Source organism: Trematomus bernacchii, unplaced genomic scaffold, assembly GCF_902827165.1.
Source record: "Trematomus bernacchii unplaced genomic scaffold, fTreBer1.1, whole genome shotgun sequence".
Taxonomy (NCBI): Eukaryota; Metazoa; Chordata; class Actinopteri; order Perciformes; family Nototheniidae; genus Trematomus; species Trematomus bernacchii.
Genome location: NW_022987392.1, coordinates 454 through 26,906, shown reverse-complemented (window position 1 = coordinate 26,906; position 26,453 = coordinate 454). Strand labels below are relative to the sequence as shown.

Below are 26,453 nucleotides of genomic sequence, written 5' to 3'. Positions count from 1 at the left end.
GGAGGGTATCAAACACTGTGTTAGCCTGTTAGCATGTTAGCATGTTAGCGTCAGACGGAGGATGAGGAGGGTATCAAACACTGACTGTGCTAGCCTGTTAGACGGAGGATGCTCAGACTCTGAGGTTTGTTGTGGTGTTTCCATGGTAACAGCTCTTAACGAGATGGCAGTGGACAGCGTGAGCAGCTGTTGCTCTAAATATGGCCGACTCAGGTGGCGTGTTAATATGACCTGGGGGGGGGGGGCAGAGAAACAGAGACACTATAAAATACTGTGTGTGTGTTTCAGAGTCTGCTGACGGGTCTGCTGTACAACCGACCCGAAGACCCCGTCAGCTTCCTGAAGCGCTGCCTGACCAGAACCACTGAGCTGGGGGGGGCCGGGGCCGTCACCTGGGACACCTTTATCCACCTGCTGGGCCCCGGACCCCCAGAAACCACATCAACACCCCTAAAAACAGCATCTATACCCCCCAGAACCACCATAACCCCACCTGCACGTCCAATAAACCCCCCCCATACCCCAAACAACACCTGTTCCCCAAGGAAAACCCCCCATACCCCAAACAACACCTGTACATCAGGTAAAACCCCCCATACCCCAAACAACACCTGTACCTCAGGTAAAACCCCCCATACCCCAAACAACACCTGTACCTCAGGTAAAACCCCCCATACCCCAAACAACACCTGTACCTCAGGTAAAACCCCCCATACCCCAAACAACACCTGTACCTCAGGTAAAACCCCTGATGCCCCAAACAACACCTGTACCTCAGGTAAAACCCCTGATGCCCCAAACAACACCTGTACCTCAGGTAAAACCCCTGATGCCCCAAAGGTGCCCTCCTTCCCCTCTGTTAATATCTCTGACGTCCACAGGAGCCCCATCAGCTAAAGGCTGCCCCTCCATGAACCTCAGAGCCTCTGTCCCACCTGTCCTGCCCCCCCAGGTGTTTTCAGGCAGAAGTGAAACCCCACCAGGACCCAAAACAGCTCCTGAACCCCTCCCAGTCCCTCCTCTGGTCCGCTCTCGGCTCTCCATAGACTCGGACTCGGACATGACGGAGAGTGTTGGACTCCTGCAGGAAGTGAGCATGCCACCCCTCATCGTCTTCATCATCGGTAAGAGACACCGGGGGGAAACAGGTGGGCTTCAGGTAGTTAGCATCACATGGTTCTGGAACAACAAACAGAACCTGAGAGGAAATGCTCTGAAGGGTCCAACCTGGAGTTAAAGATGAAGGTTAATCAAGAGTTATGGTTGTTGAGGAGAATATTTACCACGACCTTTGACCCAGTTCTTCACTCCGGACTCCCCCGATATGAGCCCAGTCCCAGTCCTAGTTCTGCCTCCTTACAGGGCGTTCAGTGTCCCCCCCCCCCCCACCATCTGGACCCTCTTCCTGCAGAGATCATCATTAAAAACTCACCTGTTCACCATGGCCTTTGACCCCTAACCCATCACAGCCCTCTGCTTCCATTCCTACTGCTATTTATTTCATTTGTACTTATTATTTGCCCCTTTTGTTTGTTTGTTCACCATGTAAAGCGGCCTTGGGTCCCTTGCAAGGCGCGATACAAATGTCATCTATTATTATAAATATTCCTGCCTGAGGGCATCGGTCTATACCGGATGTTTGGCTCTGGGGGCCTCTGCTAGTCCATCTTATTGGGCATGTATTCTTTGCTAGGGACAGAGTTATGGTGCTCTGGTCTTATCCTGATAAATACTTGGGACTGGGTGAGGGGTCTTCAGGTTGGTTGGGACTGGGTGAGGGGTCTTCAGGTTGGTTGGGACTGGGTGAGGGGTCTTCAGGTTGGTTGGGCCTGGGTGAGGGGTCTTCAGGTTGGTTGGGACTGGGTGAGGGGTCTTCAGGTTGGTTGGGACTGGGTGAGGGGTCTTCAGGTTGGTTGGGCCTGGGTGAGGGGTCTTCAGGTTGGTTGGGCAGGAGCTATGTCTCTTCGTCTTGGCACAATAAGTCTTTGTCAATTCTCCGGCTGTGACTTCCAATAGACCTTCAGTGTCCGACATCAGTCCAAGTCCTCTGGGTTCTCCTTGTTTTGCGAGGCTGTAATCCTCTACAGGATGAGCCCCTGACCCCTGACCCCAGGGTCACCTTCCCCTTCAGGTGCTCTTCCTCCTTCTCTTTTCTGGGTGTTTTATGCGGTTATCAGACAGTAGGATGTGACAGGTGGGGGGTGACGTGTTGTGAGGGTGTCATACTGTATGATCTTTTCTTCCCACCAGGCGGTCCAGGAAGCGGGAAGGGAAGCCAGGCGGCGAGGCTCGCTCAGCGCTTCAGATTCAGAGTCCTCTCATTGGACGAGCTGCTGAGGAGGCAGCTGCTGAGCCACGCCTCCCCCGGCAGGAAGTGGGAGGTGATATCAGAGATGATGGGCCACGGAGAACTGGGCCTGCAGGTCTGACTGAAACCCAGACCATCTCAGCAAATCCTCTCCTCACTGAAACCCAGACCACCTCAGCAAACCCTCCTACTGACTGAAACCCAGACCACCTCAGCAAACCCTCCTCCTGACTGAAACCCAGACCACCTCAGCAAACCCTCCTCCTGACTGAAACCCAGACCACCTCAGCAAACCCTCTCCTGACTGAAACCCAGACCACCTCAGCAAACCCTCCTCCTGACTGAAACCCAGACCACCTCAGCAAACCCTCCTCCTGACTGAAACCCAGACCACCTCAGCAAACCCTCTCCTGACTGAAACCCAGACCACCTGCGTCTGAGCGGCACCATACTTCTTCTTATTTCCTGAATGTCTCGTTCTGGTGTGAACTGGTGGACGCTCTATTTGTCCGCAGGAGGATACCATCTCAGAACTGAGGCGCCAGATGATTGGTCAGTCCGAGGTCAGAGGGTTCATCGTGGATGGATTCCCAAGAGACGTCCACCAGGCCCTCAGCTTCCAGGAGCAGGTATCGACTAATCAGAGAGCTTGCTGCAGTTTGTACCGATCAGACAGCTGTATCCCTGAATGAAACCTGTCAGTGAACTGATCAGTCCTACTGCAGTGTGTCCTCGTCTTGGTCCTGTTGCAGTGTGTCCTCGTCTTGGTCCTACTGCAGTGTGTCCTCGTCTTGGTCCTACTGCAGTGTGTCCTCGTCTTGGTCCTGCTGCAGTGTGTCCTCGTCTTGGTCCTACTACAGTTTGTCCTCGTCTTGGTCCTACTGCAGTTTGTCCTCGTCTTGGTCCTACTGCAGTGTGTCCTCGTCTTGGTCCTACTGCAGTGTGTCCTCGTCTTGGTCCTACTGCAGTGTGTCCTCGTCTTGGTCCTACTGCAGTGTGTCCTCGTCTTGGTCCTACTGCAGTGTGTCCTCGTCTTGGTCCTGTTGCAGTGTGTCCTCGTCTTGGTCCTACTGCAGTGTGTCCTGTTCTTGGTCCTGTTGCAGTGTGTCCTGTTCTTGGTCCTGTTGCAGTGTGTCCTCGTCTTGGTCCTACTGCAGTGTGTCCTCGTCTTGGTTCTACTGCAGTTTGTCCTCGTCTTGGTCCTACTACAGTTTGTCCTCGTCTTGGTCCTGTTGCAGTGTGTCCTGTTCTTGGTCCTGTTGCAGTGTGTCCTCGTCTTGGTCCTACTGCAGTGTGTCCTGTTCTTGGTCCTGTTGCAGTTTGTCCTCGTCTTGGTCCTACTGCAGTTTGTCCTGTTCTTGGTCCTGTTGCAGTTTGTCCTGTTCTTGGTCCTACTGCAGTGTGTCCTCGTCTTGGTCCTGTTGCAGTGTGTCCTCGTCTTGGTCCTACTGCAGTTTGTCCTGTTCTTGGTCCTGTTGCAGTGTGTCCTCGTCTTGGTCCTGTTGCAGTTTGTCCTCGTCTTGGTCCTACTGCAGTTTGTCCTGTTCTTGGTCCTGTTGCAGTTTGTCCTCGTCTTGGTCCTACTGCAGTGTGTCCTGTTCTTGGTCCTGTTGCAGTTTGTCCTCGTCTTGGTCCTACTGCAGTTTGTCCTGTTCTTGGTCCTGTTGCAGTTTGTCCTGTTCTTGGTCCTGTTGCAGTGTGTCCTGTTCTTGGTCCTGTTGCAGTGTGTCCTGTTCTTGGTCCTGAGGTTGAGTTCTGGAGTTCTGGGTCACAGAGCAGATTCTGTTTCAGATTGGCTCTCCTGACCTGGTGCTGCTGCTGCTCTGCTCCAATCAGACACTCCACTGCCGTCTGCAGCAACGAGCCGTGCAGCTCGGCCTTCTGGGAGATAACAGCACCGCCCTGAGGAGACGCCTGGACTCCTTCCACAGAGACATCACCTCCGTCAGCAGATACTACAACCAGCTACACCTGCTGACACAGGTACACCCGCTATACCTGCTACACCTGCTACACCTGCTACACCTGCTACTCCTGCTGACATATGTACACCTGCTACACCTGCTGACATATGTACACCTGCTACACCTGCTACACCTGCTACACCTGCTGACATATGTACACCTGCTACACCTGCTACACCTGCTGACATATGTACACCTGCTATACCTGCTACACCTGCTGACATATGTACACCTGCTACACCTGCTACACCTGCTGACATATGTACACCTGCTACACCTGCTGACATATGTACACCTGCTACACCTGCTACACCTGCTGACATATGTACACCTGCTACACCTGCTACACCTGCTACACCTGCTGACATATGTACACCTGCTACACCTGCTACACCTGCTGACACAGGTACACCCGCTATACCTGCTATACCTGCTACACCTGCTACACCTGCTACACCTGCTACACCTGCTACACCTGCTGACATATGTACACCTGCTACACCTGCTACACCTGCTACACCTGCTGACATATGTACACTGCTACACCTGCTACACCTGCTGACATATGTACACCTGCTACACCTGCTGACATATGTACACCTGCTACACCTGCTACACCTGCTACACCTGCTACACCTGCTGACATATGTACACCTGCTACACCTGCTACACCTGCTGACACAGGTACACCCGCTATACCTGCTACACCTGCTACACCTGCTACACCTGCTGACATATGTACACCTGCTACACCTGCTACACCTGCTACACCTGCTGACATATGTACACCTGCTACACCTGCTACACCTGCTGACATATGTACACCTGCTACACCTGCTGACATATGTACACCTGCTACACCTGCTACACCTGCTACACCTGCTACACCTGCTGACATATGTACACCTGCTACACCTGCTACACCTGCTACACCTGCTGACACAGGTACACCCGCTATACCTGCTACACCTGCTACACCTGCTACACCTGCTGACATATGTACACCTGCTACACCCGCTACACCTGCTGACATATGTACACCTGCTACACCTGCTGACATATGTACACCTGCTACACCTGCTACACCTGCTACACCTGCTACACCTGCTACACCTGCTGACATATGTACACCTGCTACACCTGCTACACCTGCTGACATATGTACACCTGCTACACCTGCTGACATATGTACACCTGCTACACCTGCTACACCTGCTACACCTGCTGACATATGTACACCTGCTACACCTGCTACACCTGCTACACCTGCTACACCCGCTGACAAAGGTACAGCAGAGGCCTGTACTACGAAGCCGGTTCAACATAACCTGGATATGTTTGAGTTAGCCGGTTGGCCCAATCCAAAACATACGCGCTCTCGCTAAACTGTACTACGACGCTGGTTATCAAGTGGATCGCTCAAGCCAGCCGTGTCCTATCTAGTTAGGTGCGCGTTCACATGAAAGGGGTGGTATTTGGAGCATTCGACCAATCACAAACACGGACAAGCATACTGACAGCGCAGCGTCATACTTCCTGAATGAAAAGTGAACTTTAATATTAGTCAAATATGAAGAAGTGAAACTTTAAACATCCATGACTTAAACACTTTATCCAGGATCAAAGCCACATAGCTGCACCTGCAAGGTGAATACAGCTGGTAACAGAGAAAGTGTTTGAATGCGTACATTAACAGGTTTATGATATCACTGCCCCGTCTAAGACACGATCTGACTTTAATTACATTTGACTCCAGTGTTTCGTCAACTTAATGTGTTGCTTAAAATAATACTTCTGCATACAGTATGTGACACTGTGAGTGTTGCACGGCCAGATACGGCTCAGCTGACTCAGATAAGGAGATATATGATACATTATGATGTGATATGATATGAATGATAATGGGACACATCGCCGTCTGCACTCACAGTGCCGCGGACTGTACTTAATGTTACTCTGATCCGGTTACTTATGTTGTGGCAGATATTTAAGTAAGCTTTCTTAACGCTAATGTTATAATAGTCAGATTGCTCTGAAGATGGGAGGAGATATTCTATTAATGTTCACGTTCACACAGTCAGGTGATTTTTGCCGGCCGTCTTTCCTGCAACGGCAGTTTTTCTGTATTTCCTCTATCCTGTAATATGACTTGATATCTTTAAACTCCGCACACGGAGCTCTGATTGGTCAGCAGGCGGTGCTTTCACTGAGTTGATCTCTTAGCCTGCAACCTAACCTGCTCCGGACCAGGTTAGCCGCTCAGCCAGTGGCGACTGGTCATTAGGGGCAGGTGGGGCACAGCCCCACCTAGTGTCAGCAGAAAGTATTACACATAATGATTACAAAAAATAGTAAAGAGATGCAAAAAAAGAAATAAAAAAAGATATAAAATATATTTTAAGGTCATGTTTAATCATCTGATTCGTCTGTGCATTGCTGTTTTAGTCTGTGTTCTTCTCATTAGTGTCTACAGTGCCGTTTTGAGCCATGTGGGACAAAACCTGATCATGCCCCTCCCTCTCACTGTCTAAGTGAACGGTGACTGTAAAAACTTCACTGCGCATGCTCAGAGTATTTTTCAATGTAATGTGTGTGGCAAAAAAAAAAAATACCATAGGGGCACTGAGCTGCCATCCCCACCATACGTCATCTCACATCATTCAGAGCTGATTGGCTGTAAGTACGTGTGCCGCGAAAAGTGTGGTGTGTGAAGAGGAGACGAGAGAGCTGCAGTGACGCGTCCTAAAACCAGGAAGTAAGCTGCGCATAGCTTCCCTCGACAAAAAAGCAATGAGGTTTCTCCATAGGGTTTTAGAAAATAGCTCGAAATAAGATCTGTGGGAAACGTACCTGTTAGATAAATGCACGTTTTGTTCAGCCGGATAATATCCACATGTCTACCCTACTTTTATAATTTTTTATCATAAATCTATGGATTAGATTTATGATAGACTTTTGAAACTACAAGAAGATAAGGAGGACTTTTACAAAAAAGTTAGAGAGATGTTTGTCCAGAAGGATAGGCAAATGGACTTCATCTTCAAGTCAAGGTAAGACCGCCATTTTATTGAAAATGGGATCTTACTAAGAGAGAACAATTCAATATTTAAATGATAAAATTACATTTTTTGGGTATGCTTTTGTTGAACTGTCTGTTTAAAATTAATCGAAGCATCAGACAAAAAAAGCTTTTGAAAATAATATTATATTTTGGTTTAGGTCAAAATATAATATTTGTAAACCTGAAGAGTCAGTGCCAGTGCCTCAGCAGCCATGACCCTCACTACACGTCACTGCAGAAGCTTATAGACATCTACGTTTTTTGTGCCCCACCACTTTTGTACATATAAAAACGCCACTGCGCTCAGCATAAGTTACCATGGAGATCTAGTCAGCTAAGAAGAGAACCAGCGTCGTAGGACCGGAAACCCAGAGTTTACCCTGAAGTTAGCTAAGAGAACATCCTGCTTCATAGTGCAGGCCTCTGATACACCTGAGTGTGTGTGTGTGTGTGTGTGTGTGTGTGTGTGGTGTGTGTGTGTGTGTGTGTGTGTGTGTGTGTGTGTGTGTGTGTGTGTGTGTGTGTGGTGTGTCTGTGTGTGTGTGTGTGTGTGGTGTGTGTGTGTGTGTGTGTGTGTGTGTGTGTGTGCATGCGTGCGTGTGTGTGCGTATGTGTGCGTGTGTGTGTGTGTGCAGGTGGATGCAGACAGGCTGGAGGAGGCGGTGTTTTCTGATCTGAGTGCAGCGGTCAGAGAGAAGCTGCTGAAGGACTCCTCAGGTCTCATCTCTCATTACTGTAGTAATACCTTATACTATTTGTATACTACCTTCGAATGCTTTATACTACTTTATACTAATTTATACTACTTTGTATTACTTTAAATAAACTTCCTGAAACATTCTTTTGCTGTTCTTCAGATCCTTCTGATTTCCCAGCATGCATCAGTGCGGCCCGCCCTCACATGAGATCCTTGGAGCAATGACAGACAATGGATGATGTTAACCATGTGATGGAAGAGTAGTATCTGACTGTAGTACAGTTAGTGTGATGTTTACAATATAGTAGTATCTGACTGTAGTACAGTTAGTGTGATGTTTACAATATAGTAGTATCTGACTGTAGTACAGTTAGTGTGATATTTATAATATAGTAGTATCTGACTGTAGTACAGTTATTGTGATGTTTACAATATAGTAGTATCTGACTGTAGTACAGTTACTGTGATGTTTATAATACTGTAGTATCTGACTGTAGTACAGTTAGTGTGATGTTTACAATATAGTAGTATCTGACTGTAGTACAGTTAGTGTGATATTTATAATATAGTAGTATCTGACTGTAGTACAGTTATTGTGATGTTTACAATATAGTAGTATCTGACTGTAGTACAGTTACTGTGATGTTTATAATACTGTAGTATCTGACTGTAGTACAGTATTGTGATGTTTTATAATATAGTAGTATCTGACTGTAGTACAGTTAGTGTGATGTTTACAATATATAGGTATCTGACTGTAGTACAGTTAGTGTGATGTTTATAATACTGTAGTATCTGACTGTAGTACAGTTAGTGTGATGTTTATAATACTGTAGTATCTGACTGTAGTACAGTTACTGTGATGTTTATAATACTGTAGTATCTGACTGTAGTACAGTTATTGTGATGTTTATAATACTGTAGTATCTGACTGTAGTACAGTTAGTGTGATGTTTATAATATAGTAGTATCTGACTGTAGTACAGTTAGTGTGATGTTTATAATATAGTAGTATCTGACTGTAGTACAGTTAGTGTGATGTTTATAATACTAGTAGTATCTGACTGTAGTACAGTTAGTGTGATGTTTATAATACTGTAGTATCTGACTGTAGTACAGTTGGTGTGATGTTTATAATATAGTAGTGTCTGACTGTAGTACAGTTACTGTGATGTTTATAATACTGTAGTATCTGAATGTAGTACAGTTAGTGTGATGTTTATAATATAGTAGTATCTGACTGTAGTACAGTTATTGTGATGTTTACAATATGGTAGTATCTGACTGTAGTACAGTTAGTGTGATGTTTACAATATGGTAGTATCTGACTGTAGTACAGTTAGTGTGATGTTTATAATATAGTAGTATCTGACTGTAGTACAGTTATTGTGATGTTTACAATATGGTAGTATCTGACTGTAGTACAGTTAGTGTGATGTTTATAATATAGTAGTATCTGACTGTAGTACAGTTATTGTGATGTTTACAATATAGTAGTATCTGACTGTAGTACAGTTACTGTGTTGTTTATAATACTGTAGTATCTGACTGTAGTACAGTTAGTGTGATGTTTATAATATAGTAGTATCTGACTGTAGTACAGTTATTGTGATGTTTACAATATGGTAGTATCTGACTGTAGTACAGTTAGTGTGATGTTTATAATATAGTAGTATCTGACTGTAGTACAGTTAGTGTGATGTTTACAATATAGTAGTATCTGACTGTAGTACAGTTATTGTGATGTTTATAATATAGTAGTATCTGACTGTAGTACAGTTATTGTGATGTTTACAATATGGTAGTATCTGACTGTAGTACAGTTAGTGTGATGTTTATAATATAGTAGTATCTGACTGTAGTACAGTTATTGTGATGTTTACAATATAGTAGTATCTGACTGTAGTACAGTTATTGTGATGTTTATAATATAGTAGTATCTGACTGTAGTACAGTTACTGTGATGTTTATAATACTGTAGTATCTGACTGTAGTACAGTTACTGTGATGTTTATAATATAGTAGTATCTGACTGTAGTACAGTTACTGTGATGTTTACAATACAGTAGTATCTGACTGTAGTACAGTTAGTGTGATGTTTATAATATAGTAGTATCTGACTGTAGTACAGTTATTGTGATGTTTACAATATAGTAGTATCTGACTGTAGTACAGTTATTGTGATGTTTATAATATAGTAGTATCTGACTGTAGTACAGTTACTGTGATGTTTATAATACTGTAGTATCTGACTGTAGTACAGTTACTGTGATGTTTATAATATAGTAGTATCTGACTGTAGTACAGTTATTGTGATGTTTATAATACTGTAGTATCTGACTGTAGTACAGTTACTGTGATGTTTACAATATAGTAGTATCTGACTGTAGTACAGTTATTGTGATGTTTATAATACTGTAGTATCTGACTGTAGTACAGTTACTGTGATGTTTACAATATGGTAGTATCTGACTGTAGTACAGTTATTGTGATGTTTATAATACTGTAGTATCTGACTGTAGTACAGTTACTGTGATGTTTATAATATAGTAGTATCTGACTGTAGTACAGTTATTGTGATGTTTATAATACTGTAGTATCTGACTGTAGTACAGTTACTGTGATGTTTACAATATAGTAGTATCTGACTGTAGTACAGTTATTGTGATGTTTATAATACTGTAGTATCTGACTGTAGTACAGTTACTGTGATGTTTACAATACAGTAGTATCTGACTGTAGTACAGTTATTGTGATGTTTATAATATAGTAGTGTCTGACTGTAGTACAGTTATTGTGATGTTTACAATACTGTAGTATCTGACTGTAATACAGTTAGTGTGATGTTTACAATATGGTAGTATCTGACTGTAGTACAGTTACTGTGATGTTTACAATATGGTAGTATCTGACTGTAGTACAGTTAGTGTGATGTTTACAATATGGTAGTATCTGACTGTAGTACAGTTAGTGTGATGTTTACAATATGGTAGTATCTGACTGTAGTACAGTTACTGTGATGTTTACAATATGGTAGTATCTGACTGTAATACAGTTATTGTGATGTTTACAATATGGTAGTATCTGACTGTAGTACAGTTAGTGTGATGTTTACAATATGGTAGTATCTGACTGTAGTACAGTTACTGTGATGTTTACAATATGGTAGTATCTGACTGTAGTACAGTTACTGTGATGTTTATAATATGGTAGTATCTGACTGTAGTACAGTTACTGTGATGTTTACAATATGGTAGTATCTGACTGTAGTACAGTTACTGTGATGTTTACAATATGGTAGTATCTGACTGTAATACAGTTATTGTGATGTTTACAATATGGTAGTATCTGACTGTAGTACAGTTAGTGTGATGTTTACAATATGGTAGTATCTGACTGTAGTACAGTTACTGTGATGTTTACAATATGGTAGTATCTGACTGTAGTACAGTTACTGTGATGTTTATAATATGGTAGTATCTGACTGTAGTACAGTTACTGTGATGTTTACAATATGGTAGTATCTGACTGTAGTACAGTTACTGTGATGTTTATAATATGGTAGTATCTGACTGTAGTACAGTTACTGTGATGTTTACAATATAGTAGTATCTGACTGGGATGTGGAGCTGCACTTCTGTCCTCTGTCTCCCCTCTGCATGAGGCCTGAGCAGTGGTGCATTGTGGGTAAGGTGTTATCAGCCTGAGGGGCCCGGTGCATTGTGGGTAACGTGTTATCAGCAGATGCAGAGCCGGGAATAGAAACACACAGAAGATAAAGAGTGTATTATCTCAGTCTGAAGGAGCGGGGGGGGGGGGGGGGGGGGGGGGGTTTAGGGCTCCAGCTGCAGACCTGGAGTATCTGTATATCATATTTAATCTGTTTGTTTTGTTTAGAAAGTTTGTCGGTGTCTCTGTGTCACGTGGAGTTAGCTGAATAAAAAACAAACATTTAAAATAAAGAGTCTCCAGGTCATCAACACACACACACACACACACACACACACACACACACAGAGACACACACACACACACACACACACACACACACACACACACACACACAATTCCTGCCTGTGTCTTTGTCCTTTTCTGGTAGCGCTGCGGCGGCTAAAGATAGCTGCTGCTCCGGCTCCTTATCGGCAACTCTGCCCCCCCCCCCCCATCCCCTGGTCTGCCCCCCCCCCTGGTCTGACCCCCCCCCGGTTTGGACGGTATAAAGGCGCCCGGTCGACCGTCCTCAGCACAGCATGGCTCCGAAGAAGGTGGAGGCGAAGAAGCCGGAGGTGAAGAAGCCGGAGGTGAAGAAGGACGAGGTGAAGGAGGAGGCGCCCCCCCCACCTCCGGAGCCCAAAGCCCCCGAGGTGGACCTGGCCAGCATCGTGCTGGACTTCAGCCCAGAGCAGGTGGAGGAGTTCAGGGACGCCTTCACGCTGTTCGACGAGACGCCGGCAGGCGAGATGAAGATCAGCTTCGCTCAGTGCGGAGACGTGCTGCGGGCCCTGGGACACAACCCCACCAACCAGGAGGTTCTGAAGCTGCTGGGCCGGCCCAAGCCTGAGGAGATGCACACCCAGCTGCTGGACTTCGACCGCTTCCTGCCCATGCTGCAGCACGTGGCGCGCTCCAAGGAGACGGGCGCCTTCGAGGACTTCGTGGAGGGGCTGAGGGTCTTCGACAAGGAGGGCAACGGCACGGTGATGGGCGCCGAGCTGAGGCACGTCCTGGCCACGCTGGGCGAGAAGATGACGGAGCACGAGGTGGACCGGCTGATGGTGGGCCAGGAGGACGCCAACGGACACATCAATTACACCGAGTTCGTCAAGCACGTCCTGGCCGGGTAGATCCCCCACAATGCATCTGTATTTGTTAATAAAGCCTCCTCCCTGCCACCGTCCAGACCTCCTTCTTTACCAGTTACTAAACTCCACTGGCTGTGGGTCGGTCTCAGTACTGAAGTACACTTAGAGGTACTTGTACTTTACTTTAGTATTTCCATCTTATGCTACTGTATACTTCTCCTACAGTTCAGAGGTAGATGGCTCAAAGAGCTTAATATTATATATATTTGTATTATAATATATTGTATATTATTATATATTATATGATATCATCTGCACAATGACTACTTCTACTAAAGTGCCAGATGTGAGTGTTTCTCCACCCACAGCGCCCCCTGCTGGTCTGTTCACACATGTTCATTGTGATGCAGAGGTGCATTGTGGGTCTGTGTGTTAGGTGATTACAGACAGGATATAAAATATAATAATATTATATGTTATTATTATATTTGACGTCCACCTGGTTTACCTCATGTTTATTCATGTATGAGTTTCTTTATTCAATAATAAAGATATGTGTTTTACTTTATAACAAAGCTTCACATCACTCAGTATAAATCATTCATCAGTATTTATTACTTCAGTCAAAGTAGTAATTATATTGTTAAAAAACACGCAGTTTAATTATATTTATTTAATTATGTGTATTTCATATTATTTACTGCACTTTACTGCTGCAGCTGGTATAGGGTTAAACCCCCCGTCATGTATTCCTTTGACCAAACTCATCGTCTGCAAAGTGTAATACATTTAGTAAAGGTACTTATTGAGTAAACACTGAAGCACTGACTCCTTATTGAAGAAGAAGAAGACTCAACTTATTGTCATTACGTAGTACAGGTTCTATGTAACGAGACGGTTCCTCTGCATGTGACCCATCCTCGTGTTAGGAGCAGTGTGCTGCCGTTATGAACGCTGCCTTGCTCAGGGACACCTCGGTAGCACTTGGTCTTTCCGGGACTTGAACTGGTGACCTTCCAGTGGCCAAGCCAAGTCCCTATGGACTTCGCCACCACCGCCCGGGTTATGTGCTGTAACTGGTTAAATATGAATATATGAGGTGAAAGCAGGAGTCTGGTTATTATATACTTTAATGTCTCCTAAAAAACACTGAAGTCTGTAAACAGTCCAACATGTGAGGAAAACAATAAACACAGGAAGTACATGTCCTCTAACTTCTGATACACTTCAATCTTTCAGCCTGAACACAGACCAGGAGGTTCACCTTCTTCAGACACATACTGCATGTATGTGTATATGTATATATATATATATTGATGTACCCCGACAGGAGATGCTGCTGTCTTTCTCCTCAGAGATAAACTGAACTCTCTGCAGGAGCTAAATGCTAACAGCATAGCACACGTAATGGTGTTAGCATGCTAACATTAGCTCAGGACACACTCAGAGTCTTTAGAGGGGGATTAGAAGTATTATATAATATATATATATGTAATATTTACTATATATTCTTCAGACTGAGCGGACATGATGACTGATGGAAATATTAAAGAATGGAAATAAAATGTGATTCAGTAAAACTAGAGAACTCTTAAGAATTATTAATAAAAAAGTCTATTCAAAAATGATTTGGAGATTTTCTGACTTTAGTCTAAAAACACTGCTCCTACATTTCCCATAATGCAACTATCATTTAAAACACTGCTCCTACATTTCCCATAATGCAACTATCATTTAAAACACTGCCCCTACATTTCCCATAATGCAACTATAATTTAAAACACTGCTCCTACATTTCCCATAATGCAACTATAGTTTCATTGGTCGGCTCTTGGAGCTGATGGACAGCCAATCAGATGTCGGGCAGCTCTCCTCGCTTATAATTGGTCTAAAGGTACACCTCCACTCTGATTGGACGACTCTGTCTGTGCGCCCTGATTGGCCAGCTGGGCGTAGAGGCGGGACCTCAGGAAGCGTGGGTAGCTGTCGCCCTCCATCAGGCCGAAGACCTGGGCCTGGGCCTGCTGGAAGGAGGCGGGGTTAGCGCCCAGACGCAGGCCCTGATTGGTCGATTCTCTGACAGACGAGTCCACGTTGACCTGGAGATAGACAGCAGAGGGTCACATGACCAATCAGAGGACAGATCACAGGACCAATCAGAGGACAGCTAACAGGACCAATCGGAGGACCAATCAGATGTCTCACCTGTCTCGTGTTTCTGTCTACAGGTAGATGTCTCACCTGTCTCCTGTCTCTGTCTACAGGTAGATGTCTCACCTGTCTCCTGTCTCTGTCTACAGGTAGATGTCTCACCTGTCTCCTGTCTCTGTCTACAGGTAGATGTCTCACCTGTCTCTGTCTACAGGTAGATGTCTCACCTGTCTCCTATCTCTGTCTACAGGTAGATGTCTCACCTGTCTCCTATCTCTGTCTACAGGTAGATGTCTCACCTGTCTCCTGTCTACAGGTAGATGTCTCACCTGTCTCCTTGTCTCTGTCTACAGGTAGATGTTCTCACCTGTCTCCTATCTCTGTCTACAGGTAGATGTCTCACCTGTCTCCTATCTCTGTTACAGGTAGATGTCTCACCTGTCTCCTGGTCTACAGGTAGATGTCTCACCTGTCTCTGTCTACAGGTAGATGTCTCACCTGTCTCTATCTCTGTCTACAGGTAGATGTCTCACCTGTCTTCCTGTCTCTGTCTACAGGTAGATGTCTCACCTGTCTCCTGTCTCTGTCTACAGGTAGATGTCTCAACTGTTTCTCCTATCTCTGTCTACAGGTAGATGTCTCACCTGTCTCCTGTCTCTGTCTACAGGTAGATGTCTCACCTGTCTCCTATCTCTGTCTACAGGTAGATGTCTCACCTGTCTCTGTCTACAGGTAGATGTCTCACCTGTCTCCTATCTCTGTCTACAGGTAGATGTCTCACCTGTCTCCTGTCTACAGGTAGATGTCTCACCTGTCTCCTGTCTCTGTCTACAGGTAGATGTCTCACCTGTCTCTGTCTACAGGTAGATGTCTCACCTGTCTCCTGTCTCTGTCTACAGGTAGATGTCTCACCTGTCTCTGTCTACAGGTAGATGTCTCACCTGTCTCCTGTCTCTGTCTACAGGTAGATGTCTCACCTGTCTCCTGTCTCTGTCTACAGGTAGATGTCTCACCTGTCTCAGTCTCTGTCTACAGGTAGATGTCTCACCTGTCTCTGTCTACAGGTAGAGTCTCACCTGTCTCCTATCTCTGTCTACAGGTAGATGTCTCACCTGTCTCCTGTCTCTGTCTACAGGTAGATGTCTCACCTGTCTCCTATCTCTGTCTACAGGTAGATGTCTCACCTGTCTCCTGTCTACAGGTAGATGTCTCACCTGTCTCTGTCTACAGGTAGATGTCTCACCTGTCTCCTATCTCTGTCTACAGGTAGATGTCTCACCTGTCTCCTGTCTCTGTCTACAGGTAGATGTCTCACCTGTCTCCTGTCTCTGTCTACAGGTAGATGTCTCAACTGTCTCCTATCTCTGTCTACAGGTAGATGTCTCACCTGTCTCCTGTCTCTGTCTACAGGTAGATGTCTCACCTGTCTCCTGTCTACAGGTAGATGTCTCACCTGTCTCTGTCTACAGGTAGATGTCTCACCTGTCTCCTATCTCTGTCTACAGGTAGATGTCTCACCTGTCTCCTGTCTACAGGTAGATGTCTCACCTGTCTCCTGTCTCTGTCTACAGGTAGATGTCTCACCTGTCTCCTGTCTCTGTCTACAGGTAGATGTCTCACCTGTCTCCTGTCTCTGTCTACAGGTAGATGTCTCACCTGTCTCCTATCTCTGTCTACAGGTAGATGTCTCACCTGTCTCTGTCTACAGGTAGATGTCTCACCTGTCTCCTATCTCTGTCTACAGGTAGATGTCTCACCTGTCTGCTGTCTCTGTCTACAGGTAGATGTCTCACCTGTCTGCTGACTCTGTCTACAGGTAGATGTCTCACCTGTCTCTGTCTACAGGTAGATGTCTCACCTGTCTGCTGTCTCTGTCTACAGGTAGATGTCTCACCTGTCTCCTATCTCTGTCTACAGGTAGATGTCTCACCTGTCTCCTGTCTACAGGTAGATGTCTCACCTGTCTCCTGTCTACAGGTAGATGTCTCACCTGTCTCCTGTCTCTGTCTACAGGTAGATGTCTCACCTGTCTGCTGACTCTGTCTACAGGTAGATGTCTCACCTGTCTCCTGTCTACAGGTAGATGTCTCACCTGTCTCCTGTCTCTGTCTACAGGTAGATGTCTCACCTGTCTCCTATCTCTGTCTACAGGTAGATGTCTCACCTGTCTCTGTCTACAGGTAGATGTCTCACCTGTCTCTGTCTACAGGTAGATGTCTCACCTGTCTCTGTCTACAGGTAGATGTCCTCACCTGTCTCTGTCTACAGGTAGAGTCTCACCTGTCTCCTATCTCTGTCTACAGGTAGATGTCTCACCTGTCTCCTGTCTCTGTCTACAGGTAGATGTCTCACCTGTCTCCTGTCTCTGTCTACAGGTAGATGTCTCACCTGTCTCCTGTCTCTGTCTACAGGTAGATGTCTCACCTGTCTCCTGTCTCTGTCTACAGGTAGATGTCTCACCTGTCTCCTATCTCTGTCTACAGGTAGATGTCTCACCTGTCTCTGTCTCTGTCTACAGGTAGATGTCTCACCTGTCTCCTATCTCTGTCTACAGGTAGATGTCTCACCTGTCTCTGTCTCTGTCTACAGGTAGATGTCTCACCTGTCTCCTGTCTCTGTCTACAGGTAGATGTCTCACCTGTCTCCTGTCTACAGGTAGATGTCTCACCTGTCTCCTATCTCTGTCTACAGGTAGATGTCTCACCTGTCTCCTGTCTACAGGTAGATGTCTCACCTGTCTCCTGTCTCTGTCTACAGGTAGATGTCTCACCTGTCTCTGTCTACAGGTAGATGTCTCACCTGTTTGCTGACTCTGTCTACAGGTAGATGTCTCACCTGTCTCCTGTCTACAGGTAGATGTCTCACCTGTCTCTGTCTACAGGTAGATGTCTCACCTGTCTGCTGTCTCTGTCTACAGGTAGATGTCTCACCTGTCTCCTATCTCTGTCTACAGGTAGATGTCTCACCTGTCTCCTGTCTACAGGTAGATGTCTCACCTGTCTCCTGTCTCTGTCTACAGGTAGATGTCTCACCTGTCTCCTGTCTCTGTCTACAGGTAGATGTCTCACCTGTCTCCTGTCTCTGTCTACAGGTAGATGTCTCACCTGTCTCTGTCTACAGGTAGATGTCTCACCTGTCTGCTGTCTCTGTCTACAGGTAGATGTCTCACCTGTCTCCTATCTCTGTCTACAGGTAGATGTCTCACCTGTCTCCTGTCTCTGTCTACAGGTAGATGTCTCACCTGTCTCCGTCTACAGGTAGATGTCTCACCTGTCTCCTATCTCTGTCTACAGGTAGATGTCTCACCTGTCTCCTATCTCTGTCTACAGGTAGATGTCTCACCTGTCTGCTGTCTCTGTCTACAGGTAGATGTCTCACCTGTCTCCTATCTCTGTCTACAGGTAGATGTCTCACCTGTCTCCTGTCTCTGTCTACAGGTAGATGTCTCACCTGTCTCCTGTCTCTGTCTACAGGTAGATGTCTCACCTGTCTCCTGTCTCTGTCTACAGGTAGATGTCTCACCCTGTCTCCTGTCTCTGTCTACAGGTAGATGTCTCACCTGTCCTCCTATCTCTGTCTACAGGTAGATGTCTCACCTGTCTCCTATCTCTGTCTACAGGTAGATGTCTCACCTGTCTGCTGTCTCTGTCTACAGGTAGATGTCTCACCTGTCTCCTATCTCTGTCTACAGGTAGATGTCTCACCTGTCTCCTATCTCTGTCTACAGGTAGATGTCTCACCTGTCTGCTGTCTCTGTCTACAGGTAGATGTCTCACCTGTCTCCTATCTCTGTCTACAGGTAGATGTCTCACCTGTCTGCTGTCTCTGTCTACAGGTAGATGTCTCACCTGTCTGCTGTCTCTGTCTACAGGTAGATGTCTCACCTGTCTCCTCTGTCTACAGGTAGATGTCTCACCTGTCTGCTGTCTCTGTCTACAGGTAGATGTCTCACCTGTCTCCTATCTCTGTCTACAGGTAGATGTCTCACCTGTCTCCTGTCTCTGTCTACAGGTAGATGTCTCACCTGTCTGCTGACTCTGTCTACAGGTAGATGTCTCACCTGTCTCTGTCTACAGGTAGATGTCTCACCTGTCTGCTGTCTCTGTCTACAGGTAGATGTCTCACCTGTCTCCTATCTCTGTCTACAGGTAGATGTCTCACCTGTCTCCGTCTACAGGTAGATGTCTCACCTGTCTGCTGTCTCTGTCTACAGGTAGATGTCTCACCTGTCTCCTATCTCTGTCTACAGGTAGATGTCTCACCTGTCTCCTGTCTCTGTCTACAGGTAGATGTCTCACCTGTCTCCTGTCTCTGTCTACAGGTAGATGTCTCACCTGTCTCCTGTCTCTGTCTACAGGTAGATGTCTCACCTGTCTCCTGTCTCTGTCTACAGGTAGATGTCTCACCTGTCTCCTGTCTCTGTCTACAGGTAGATGTCTCACCTGTCTCCTGTCTCTGTCTACAGGTAGATGTCTCACCTGTCTCCTATCTCTGTCTACAGGTAGATGTCTCACCTGTCTGCTGTCTCTGTCTACAGGTAGATGTCTCACCTGTCTCCTATCTCTGTCTACAGGTAGATGTCTCACCTGTCTGCTGTCTCTGTCTACAGGTAGATGTCTCACCTGTCTCGCTGCCGCCGTGCTGACGAACTCCTGGTAGATTTTCTCAGCCCTGGCGGCCATCTTGCTGAGGGGGCGTGTCCTCTTGAACCTCTCGACAGCCAACCAGAAGTCCAGGTTCTCCTCACTGAACTCTGACCTCAGGAAGTGACGGAACACAGCCAGACCGTCTGACCAATACGAAGAGAGCAAGAAGGCTGATCAGCCAATAGAGACGGACGGAGACAAACAGGTAGTAAAGACAAACAGGAAGTGGTGCAACTTACACTGATTGGTCAGCAGAGCCTCCAGACTCTCGGCCCACCTCAGGACCTCCCGTGTAGACGGTCTGAAAAACAGAACCAACGCTACTTTAGACTCGGACCAGAAGTAACCAGTAAGAGCCAGTAAGAACCATCAGGAACCATCAGGAACCAGCAAGAACCAGTAAGAACCATCAGGAACCATCAGGAACCAGTAAGAACCAGCAGGAACCATCAGGAACCAGCAGGAACCAGCAAGAACCAGCAGGAACCACCAGGAACCACCAGGAACCAGCAGGAACCAGCAGGAACCAGCAGGAACCAGCAGGAACCATCAGGAACCAGCAGGAACCAGCAGGAACCACCAGGAACCAGCAGGAACCAGCAGGAACCATCAGGAACCAGCAGGAACCAACAGGAACCAGCAGGAACCAGCAGGAACCACCAGGAACCAGCAGGAACCATCAGGTTTCTGGTCCGGCGGTCCACCTCAGAACACAGTTTTTCCTACCTGTTGTTCCTCAGAGCTTTCCTCCAAACTATTGCCATGGAAACAGGTGCTGGTTTTTCCATCGCCGTAGAAACAGCAGGTGACCCGGACGTCCGCAGCTCTAAGACAACAGGAAGTATGTTAGTGTGTGTGTGTGTGTGTGTGTGTGTGTGTGTGTGTGTGTGTGTGTGTGTGTGTGTGTGTGTGTGTACATACAGACTCTTGGTCTTCTTCCTCAGTTGAAGGTCTCCGAACTCGGCATCCTAATCAAACAAAACAAGACCAACCTTCAGCCTTCTGCTGGTCTGTACTGGTCTGTACTGGTCTGTACGGTCTGTATTGGTCTGTACTGGGTACTGTACTGTCTGTATTGGTCTGTATTGGTCTGTTACTGGTCTGTACTGGTCTGTATTGGTCTGTACTGGTCTGTACTGGTCTGTTACTGGTCTGTATTGGTCTGTACTGGTCTGTATTGGTCTGTACTGGTCTGTATTGGTCTGTACTGGTCTGTACTGGTCTGTACTGGTCTGTACTGGTCTGTACTGGTCTGTATTGGTCTGTACTGGTCTGTACTGGTCTGTATTGGTCTGTACTGGTCTGTACTGGTCTGTATTGGTCTGTACTGGTCTGTACTGGTCTGTACTGGTCTGTACTGGTCTGTACTGGTCTGTACTGGTCTGTATTGGTCTGTACTGGTCTGTACTGGTCTGTACTGGTCTGTACTAGGGATGTGCATCTCCATCACTGAGGCCGATGCGATGCGCATCTCGATACGTTGCCAACAATACGATACATTAACGATACATTTGAAGCACCGGGCGATGCGATACGATTCAGCCCTGTTTGATTCAACATTATGCGATTCGGGGCGATACGATGCGATTCGGGGCGATACGATGCGATACGATGCGATTCCGATGCGATTCCGATGCGATTCCGATGCGATTCGGGGCGATACGATGCGATACGATGCGATTCGGGGCGATACGATGCGATACGATGCGATGCGATTCCGATGCGATTCCGATGCGATTCGGGGCGATACGATGCGATACGATACGATACGATGCGATTCCGATGCAATTCCGATGCGAGTCGGGCCGATACGATGCGATACGATGCGATGCGATACGATGCGATTCCGATGCGATTCCGATGCGATTCGGGGCGATGCGATTCGGGGCGATACGATGCGATTCGGGGCGATACGATGCGATTCGGGGCGATACGATGCGATACGATGCGATTCGGGGCGATTCCGATGGGATTCGGGGCGATTCGGGGCGATTCGGGGCGATACGATGCGATACGATGCGATTACGATGCGATTACGATGCGATTACGATGCGATTACGATGCGATTACGATGCGATTACGATGCGATTACGATGCGATTCGGGGCGATACGATGCGATTCGGGGCGATACGATGCAAAATAATGATACAATTCAATATGGTACGACAGAGGATTTAGTTTTATTCCTTATATGCAGCAAATCATAAATTAACGAAAAAGTGCTTCACATATTTGGTTCTCTCTACGAGTGCATCCCATCATGCTGGTTCTGTTTGACCTTCAAAACCAACACTTGGACCTTCCACAAACTGGCCTTCCACAAACTGGCCTTTCACAAACTGGCCTTTCACAAACTGGCCTTCCACAAACTGGCCTTCCACAAACTGGCCTTCCACAAACTGGCCTTCCACAAACTGACCTTCCACAAACTGGCCTTCCACAAACTGGCCTTTCACAAACTGGCCTTCCACAAACTGGCCTTTCACAAACTGGCCTTTCACAAAATGGCCTTCCACAAACTGGCCTTCCACAAACTGGCCTTCCACAAACTGGCCTTCCACAAACTGGCCTTTCACAAACTGGCCTTTCACAAAATGGCCTTCCACAAACTGGCCTTCCACAAACTGGCCTTCCAACAAACTGGCCTTCCACAAACTGGCCTTCCACAACGGCCTCCACAACTGGCCTTTCACAAAACTGGCCTTTCACAAACTGGCCTTTCCACAACAGGCCTTCCACAAACTGGCCTTTTACAAACTGGCCTTTCACAAACTGGCCTTTCACAAACAGGCCTTTCACAAACTGGCCTTCCACAAACTGGCCTTCCACAAACTGGCCTTTCACAAAATGGCCTTCCACAAACTGGCCTTCCACAAACTGGCCTTCCACAAACTGGCCCTTCCACAAACTGGCCTTTCACAAAACCTGGCCTTTCCACAAAATGCCTTCCACAAACTGGCCTTCCACAAACTGGCCTTCCACAAAATGGCCTTTCACAAACTGGCCCTCCACAAACTGGCCTTCCACAAACTGGCCTTCCACAAACTGGCCTTTCACAAACTGGCCTTTCACAAAATGGCCTTCCACAAACAGGCCTTCCACAAACTGGCCTTTTACAAACTGGCCTTTCACAAACTGGCCTTTCACAAACTGGCCTTTCACAAACAGGCCTTCCACAAACTGGCCTTTCACAAAATGGCCTTCCACAAACTGGCCTTCCACAAACTGGCCTTCCACAAACTGGCCTTCCACAAACTGGCCTTCCACAAACTGGCCTTCCACAAACTGGCCTTTCACAAACTGGCCTTCCACAAACTGGCCTTCCACAAACTGGACTTTCACAAACTGGCCTTTCACAAAATGGCCTTCCACAAACTGGCCTTCCACAAACTGGCCTTCCACAAACTGGCCTTCCACAAACTGGCCTTTCACAAACTGGCCTTTCACAAAATGGCCTTCCACAAACTGGCCTTCCACAAACTGGCCTTCCACAAAATGGCCTTTCACAAACTGGCCTTCCACAAACTGGCCTTCCACAAACTGGCCTTCCACAAACTGGCCTTTCACAAACTGGCCTTTCACAAAATGGCCTTCCACAAACAGGCCTTCCACAAACTGGCCTTTTACAAACTGGCCTTTCACAAACTGGCCTTTCACAAACTGGCCTTTCACAAACAGGCCTTCCACAAACTGGCCTTCCACAAACTGGCCTTTCACAAAATGGCCTTCCACAAACTGGCCTTCCACAAACTGGCCTTCCACAAACGGGCCTTCCACAAACTGGCCTTCCACAAACTGGCCTTTCACAAACTGGCCTTTCACAAAATGGCCTTCCACAAACTGGCCTTCCACAAACTGGCCTTCCACAAAATGGCCTTTCACAAACTGGCCTTCCACAAACTGGCCTTCCACAAACTGGCCTTCCACAAACTGGCCTTTCACAAACTGGCCTTTCACAAACTGGCCTTCCACAAACAGGCCTTCCACAAACTGGCCTTTCACAAACTGGCCTTTCACAAACTGGCCTTTCACAAACAGGCCTTTCACAAACTGGCCTTCCACAAACTGGCCTTCCACAAACTGGCCTTTCACAAACTGGCCTTCCACAAACAGGCCTTCCACAAAATGGCCTTCCACAAACAGGCCTTTCACAAACTGGCCTTCCACAAACTGGCCTTCCACAAACAGGCCTTCCACAAACTGGCCTTTTACAAACTGGCCTTTCACAAACTGGCCTTTCACAAACAGGCCTTCCACAAACTGGCCTTCCACAAACTGGCCTTTCACAAAATGGCCTTCCACAAACTGGCCTTCCACAAACTGGCCTTCCACAAACTGGCCTTTCACAAACTGGCCTTTCACAAACTGGCCTTCCACAAACTGGCCTTCCACAAACTGGCCTTTCACAAACTGGCCTTTCACAAAATGGCCTTTCACAAAATGGCCTTTCACAAATGGCCTTCCACAAAATGGCCTTTTACAAACTGGCCTTTCACAAAATGGCCTTCCACAAAATGGCCTTCCACAAACTGGCCTTTTACAAACTGGCCTTTCACAAACTGGCCTTTCACAAACAGGCCTTTCACAAACTGGCCTTCCACAAACTGGCCTTCCACAAACTGGCCTTTCACAAACTGGCCTTCCACAAACTGGCCTTCCACAAACTGGCCTTCCACAAACTGGCCTTCCACAAGTGTAGAACTGTTCTCTGTCTCCAGAGTACAGTTCAATTTGACAACACCTCACAATTAAACAATTTAAGGATGCCCAGGATTAACAATGTGCAAATAACAACTACCATAGAGAGCAATGCCCATCCAGCTGCAGCCTGATGTGCTTCACACTCAGTGATAGGCTAACTCACCAGAGAGCAGGAACCAGTGGTTTCTATGGGAACAAACAGGTATAACTGCTTACAGTAAGACATTGAAACTATGATTGGCGGTCACAGGCTGCTGTAAACTAAACACCACTCTCACAGAACACCTCACTGAGTGATTGAACGTCTTACTTTCAGGTTTCTCTTTTCAGCCGCAGACCCCATGTCGCCTCTTTATGTGCGTCGCTAAGTTCCTTGTACTTTAAAGCGCCACAGCATCATTTACAATTTGCTTGCGATTTGTGAAGTGTTGCCAAACGTTTGATTTGTATTCTTCGGTGCGCTGTGTTTCTCTTTCTGCTCGACTTCCATGTTGATAACTGTGACGCGGCTCCTCCGTGGTGTCGAAGCAGAGATCAGAGATCAGAGATCAGAGAGCAGAGAGCAGAGAGCAGAGATCAGAGAGCAGAGATCAGAGATCAGAGAGCAGAGATCAGAGATCAGAGAGCAGAGATCAGAGAGCAGAGATCAGAGAGCAGAGATCAGAGATCAGAGAGCAGAGATCAGAGAGCAGAGAGCAGAGAGCAGAGAGCAGAGACTAGAGAGCAGAGACTAGAGAGCAGAGACTAGAGACTAGAGAGCAGAGAGCAGAGACTAGAGAGCAGAGACTAGAGAGCAGAGACTAGAGACTAGAGAGCAGAGACTAGAGAGCAGAGAGCAGAGACTAGAGAGCAGAGAGCAGAGACTAGAGAGCAGAGAGCAGAGAGCAGAGAGCAGAGAGCAGAGATCAGAGATCAGAGAGCAGAGATCAGAGAGCAGAGATCAGAGATCAGAGATCAGAGAGCAGAGATCAGAGAGCACTGTACTGTCTGTACTGGTCTCTGCTGGTCTGTACTGGTCTCTGCTGGTCTGTACTGGTCTGTACTGGTCTGTACTGGTCTGTACTGGTCTCTGCTTGTCTGTTATGATCTCTGCTTGTCTCTGCTGGTCTGTACTAGTCTCTGCTGGTCTGTAATGATCTCTGCTTTCTCTGCTGGTCTTTGCTGGTCTTTACTGGTCTGTACTGGTCTGTACTAGTCTCTGCTGGTCTGTACTGGTCTGTACTGGTCTCTGCTGGTCTGTACTGGTCTCTGCTGGTCTGTACTGGTCTGTACTGGTCTCTGCTGGTCTGTAATGATCTCTGCTTGTCTCTGCTGGTCTGTACTAGTCTCTGCTGGTCTGTACTAGTCTCTGCTGGTCTGTAATGATCTCTGCTTGTCTCTGATGGTCTGTTATGATCTCTGCTTGTCTCTGCTGGTCTGTAATGATCTCTGCTTGTCTCTGATGGTCTGTTATGATCTCTGCTTGTCTCTGATGGTCTGTAATGATCTCTGCTTGTCTCTGATGGTCTGTAATGATCTCTGCTGGTCTCTGCTGGTCTGTACTGGTCTGTACTGGTCTCTGCTGGTCTGTACTGGTCTCTGCTGGTCTGGACTGGTCTGTACTGGTCTCTGCTGGTCTGTAATGATCTCTGCTTGTCTCTGCTGGTCTGTACTAGTCTCTGCTGGTCTGTAATGATCTCTGCTTGTCTCTGATGGTCCCTACTGGTCTTTACCTTGGTGCCGTTGAGCAGCAGCAGCATCTGGTTCAGAGACCCCCCCTCTCTGGTGAGCTGTTTCCTCAGGGTGTTGATGGAGGGGCGGCGGGGGGCGGGGCCTGGGGGGGCGGGACCTGGGGAGGGGCGGGTCAGCTGGTGGATGGTGGAGTCGGACAGGAAGCGGGGCGATCGAGGCTCCAGCAGCAGGGAGCCCTCAGAGAGAGAGCGGCGCAGCACTGGAACAAAACATATAAACCACATCATCAAATTAAACAGGATTATCAAAGACCCCCATCAGGATTATAAAGACCCCATCAGGCGGTACTGCAGCATTAGGTCTAAAACCACCAGACTCAGAGTGTTATGATCCGTATTAGTTTTCCCTGTTTTATTTTGTCCCGTCAAGATCTGTCTTTGGTTTCCTGTTT

General features: G+C 46.9%; 3 protein-coding genes across 3 annotated transcripts; 2 read left to right on the top strand and 1 right to left on the bottom strand.

Annotated features, from left to right (window-relative positions):
- Positions 1–163: 163 nt before the first annotated feature.
- LOC117486061 (adenylate kinase isoenzyme 5-like) lies at positions 164–8,274 on the top strand. The gene is made up of 9 exons (XM_034134733.1): positions 164–178; positions 289–583; positions 701–778; positions 882–1,124; positions 2,251–2,423; positions 2,824–2,937; positions 4,100–4,291; positions 7,969–8,050; positions 8,191–8,274. The coding sequence occupies exons 1-9, from the start codon at positions 164–166 to the stop codon at positions 8,253–8,255; spliced, it is 1,257 nt and encodes a 418-aa protein (XP_033990624.1). The 3' UTR covers positions 8,256–8,274.
- Positions 8,275–12,258: 3,984 nt separating this feature from the next.
- LOC117486077 (myosin light chain, embryonic-like) lies at positions 12,259–12,920 on the top strand. The gene has a single exon (XM_034134734.1). The coding sequence runs from the start codon at positions 12,281–12,283 to the stop codon at positions 12,872–12,874; it is 594 nt and encodes a 197-aa protein (XP_033990625.1). The 5' UTR covers positions 12,259–12,280; the 3' UTR covers positions 12,875–12,920.
- Positions 12,921–13,944: 1,024 nt separating this feature from the next.
- Positions 13,945–26,143, bottom strand: LOC117486045 (regulator of G-protein signaling 8-like). The gene is made up of 6 exons (XM_034134732.1): positions 26,044–26,143; positions 20,551–20,597; positions 20,356–20,455; positions 19,869–19,930; positions 19,606–19,772; positions 13,945–14,931 (listed from the first exon to the last, which is right to left on the bottom strand). The coding sequence occupies exons 3-6, from the start codon at positions 20,415–20,417 to the stop codon at positions 14,710–14,712; spliced, it is 513 nt and encodes a 170-aa protein (XP_033990623.1). The 5' UTR covers positions 20,418–20,455; positions 20,551–20,597; positions 26,044–26,143; the 3' UTR covers positions 13,945–14,709.
- Between the last annotated feature and the right edge of the window lie 310 nt (positions 26,144–26,453).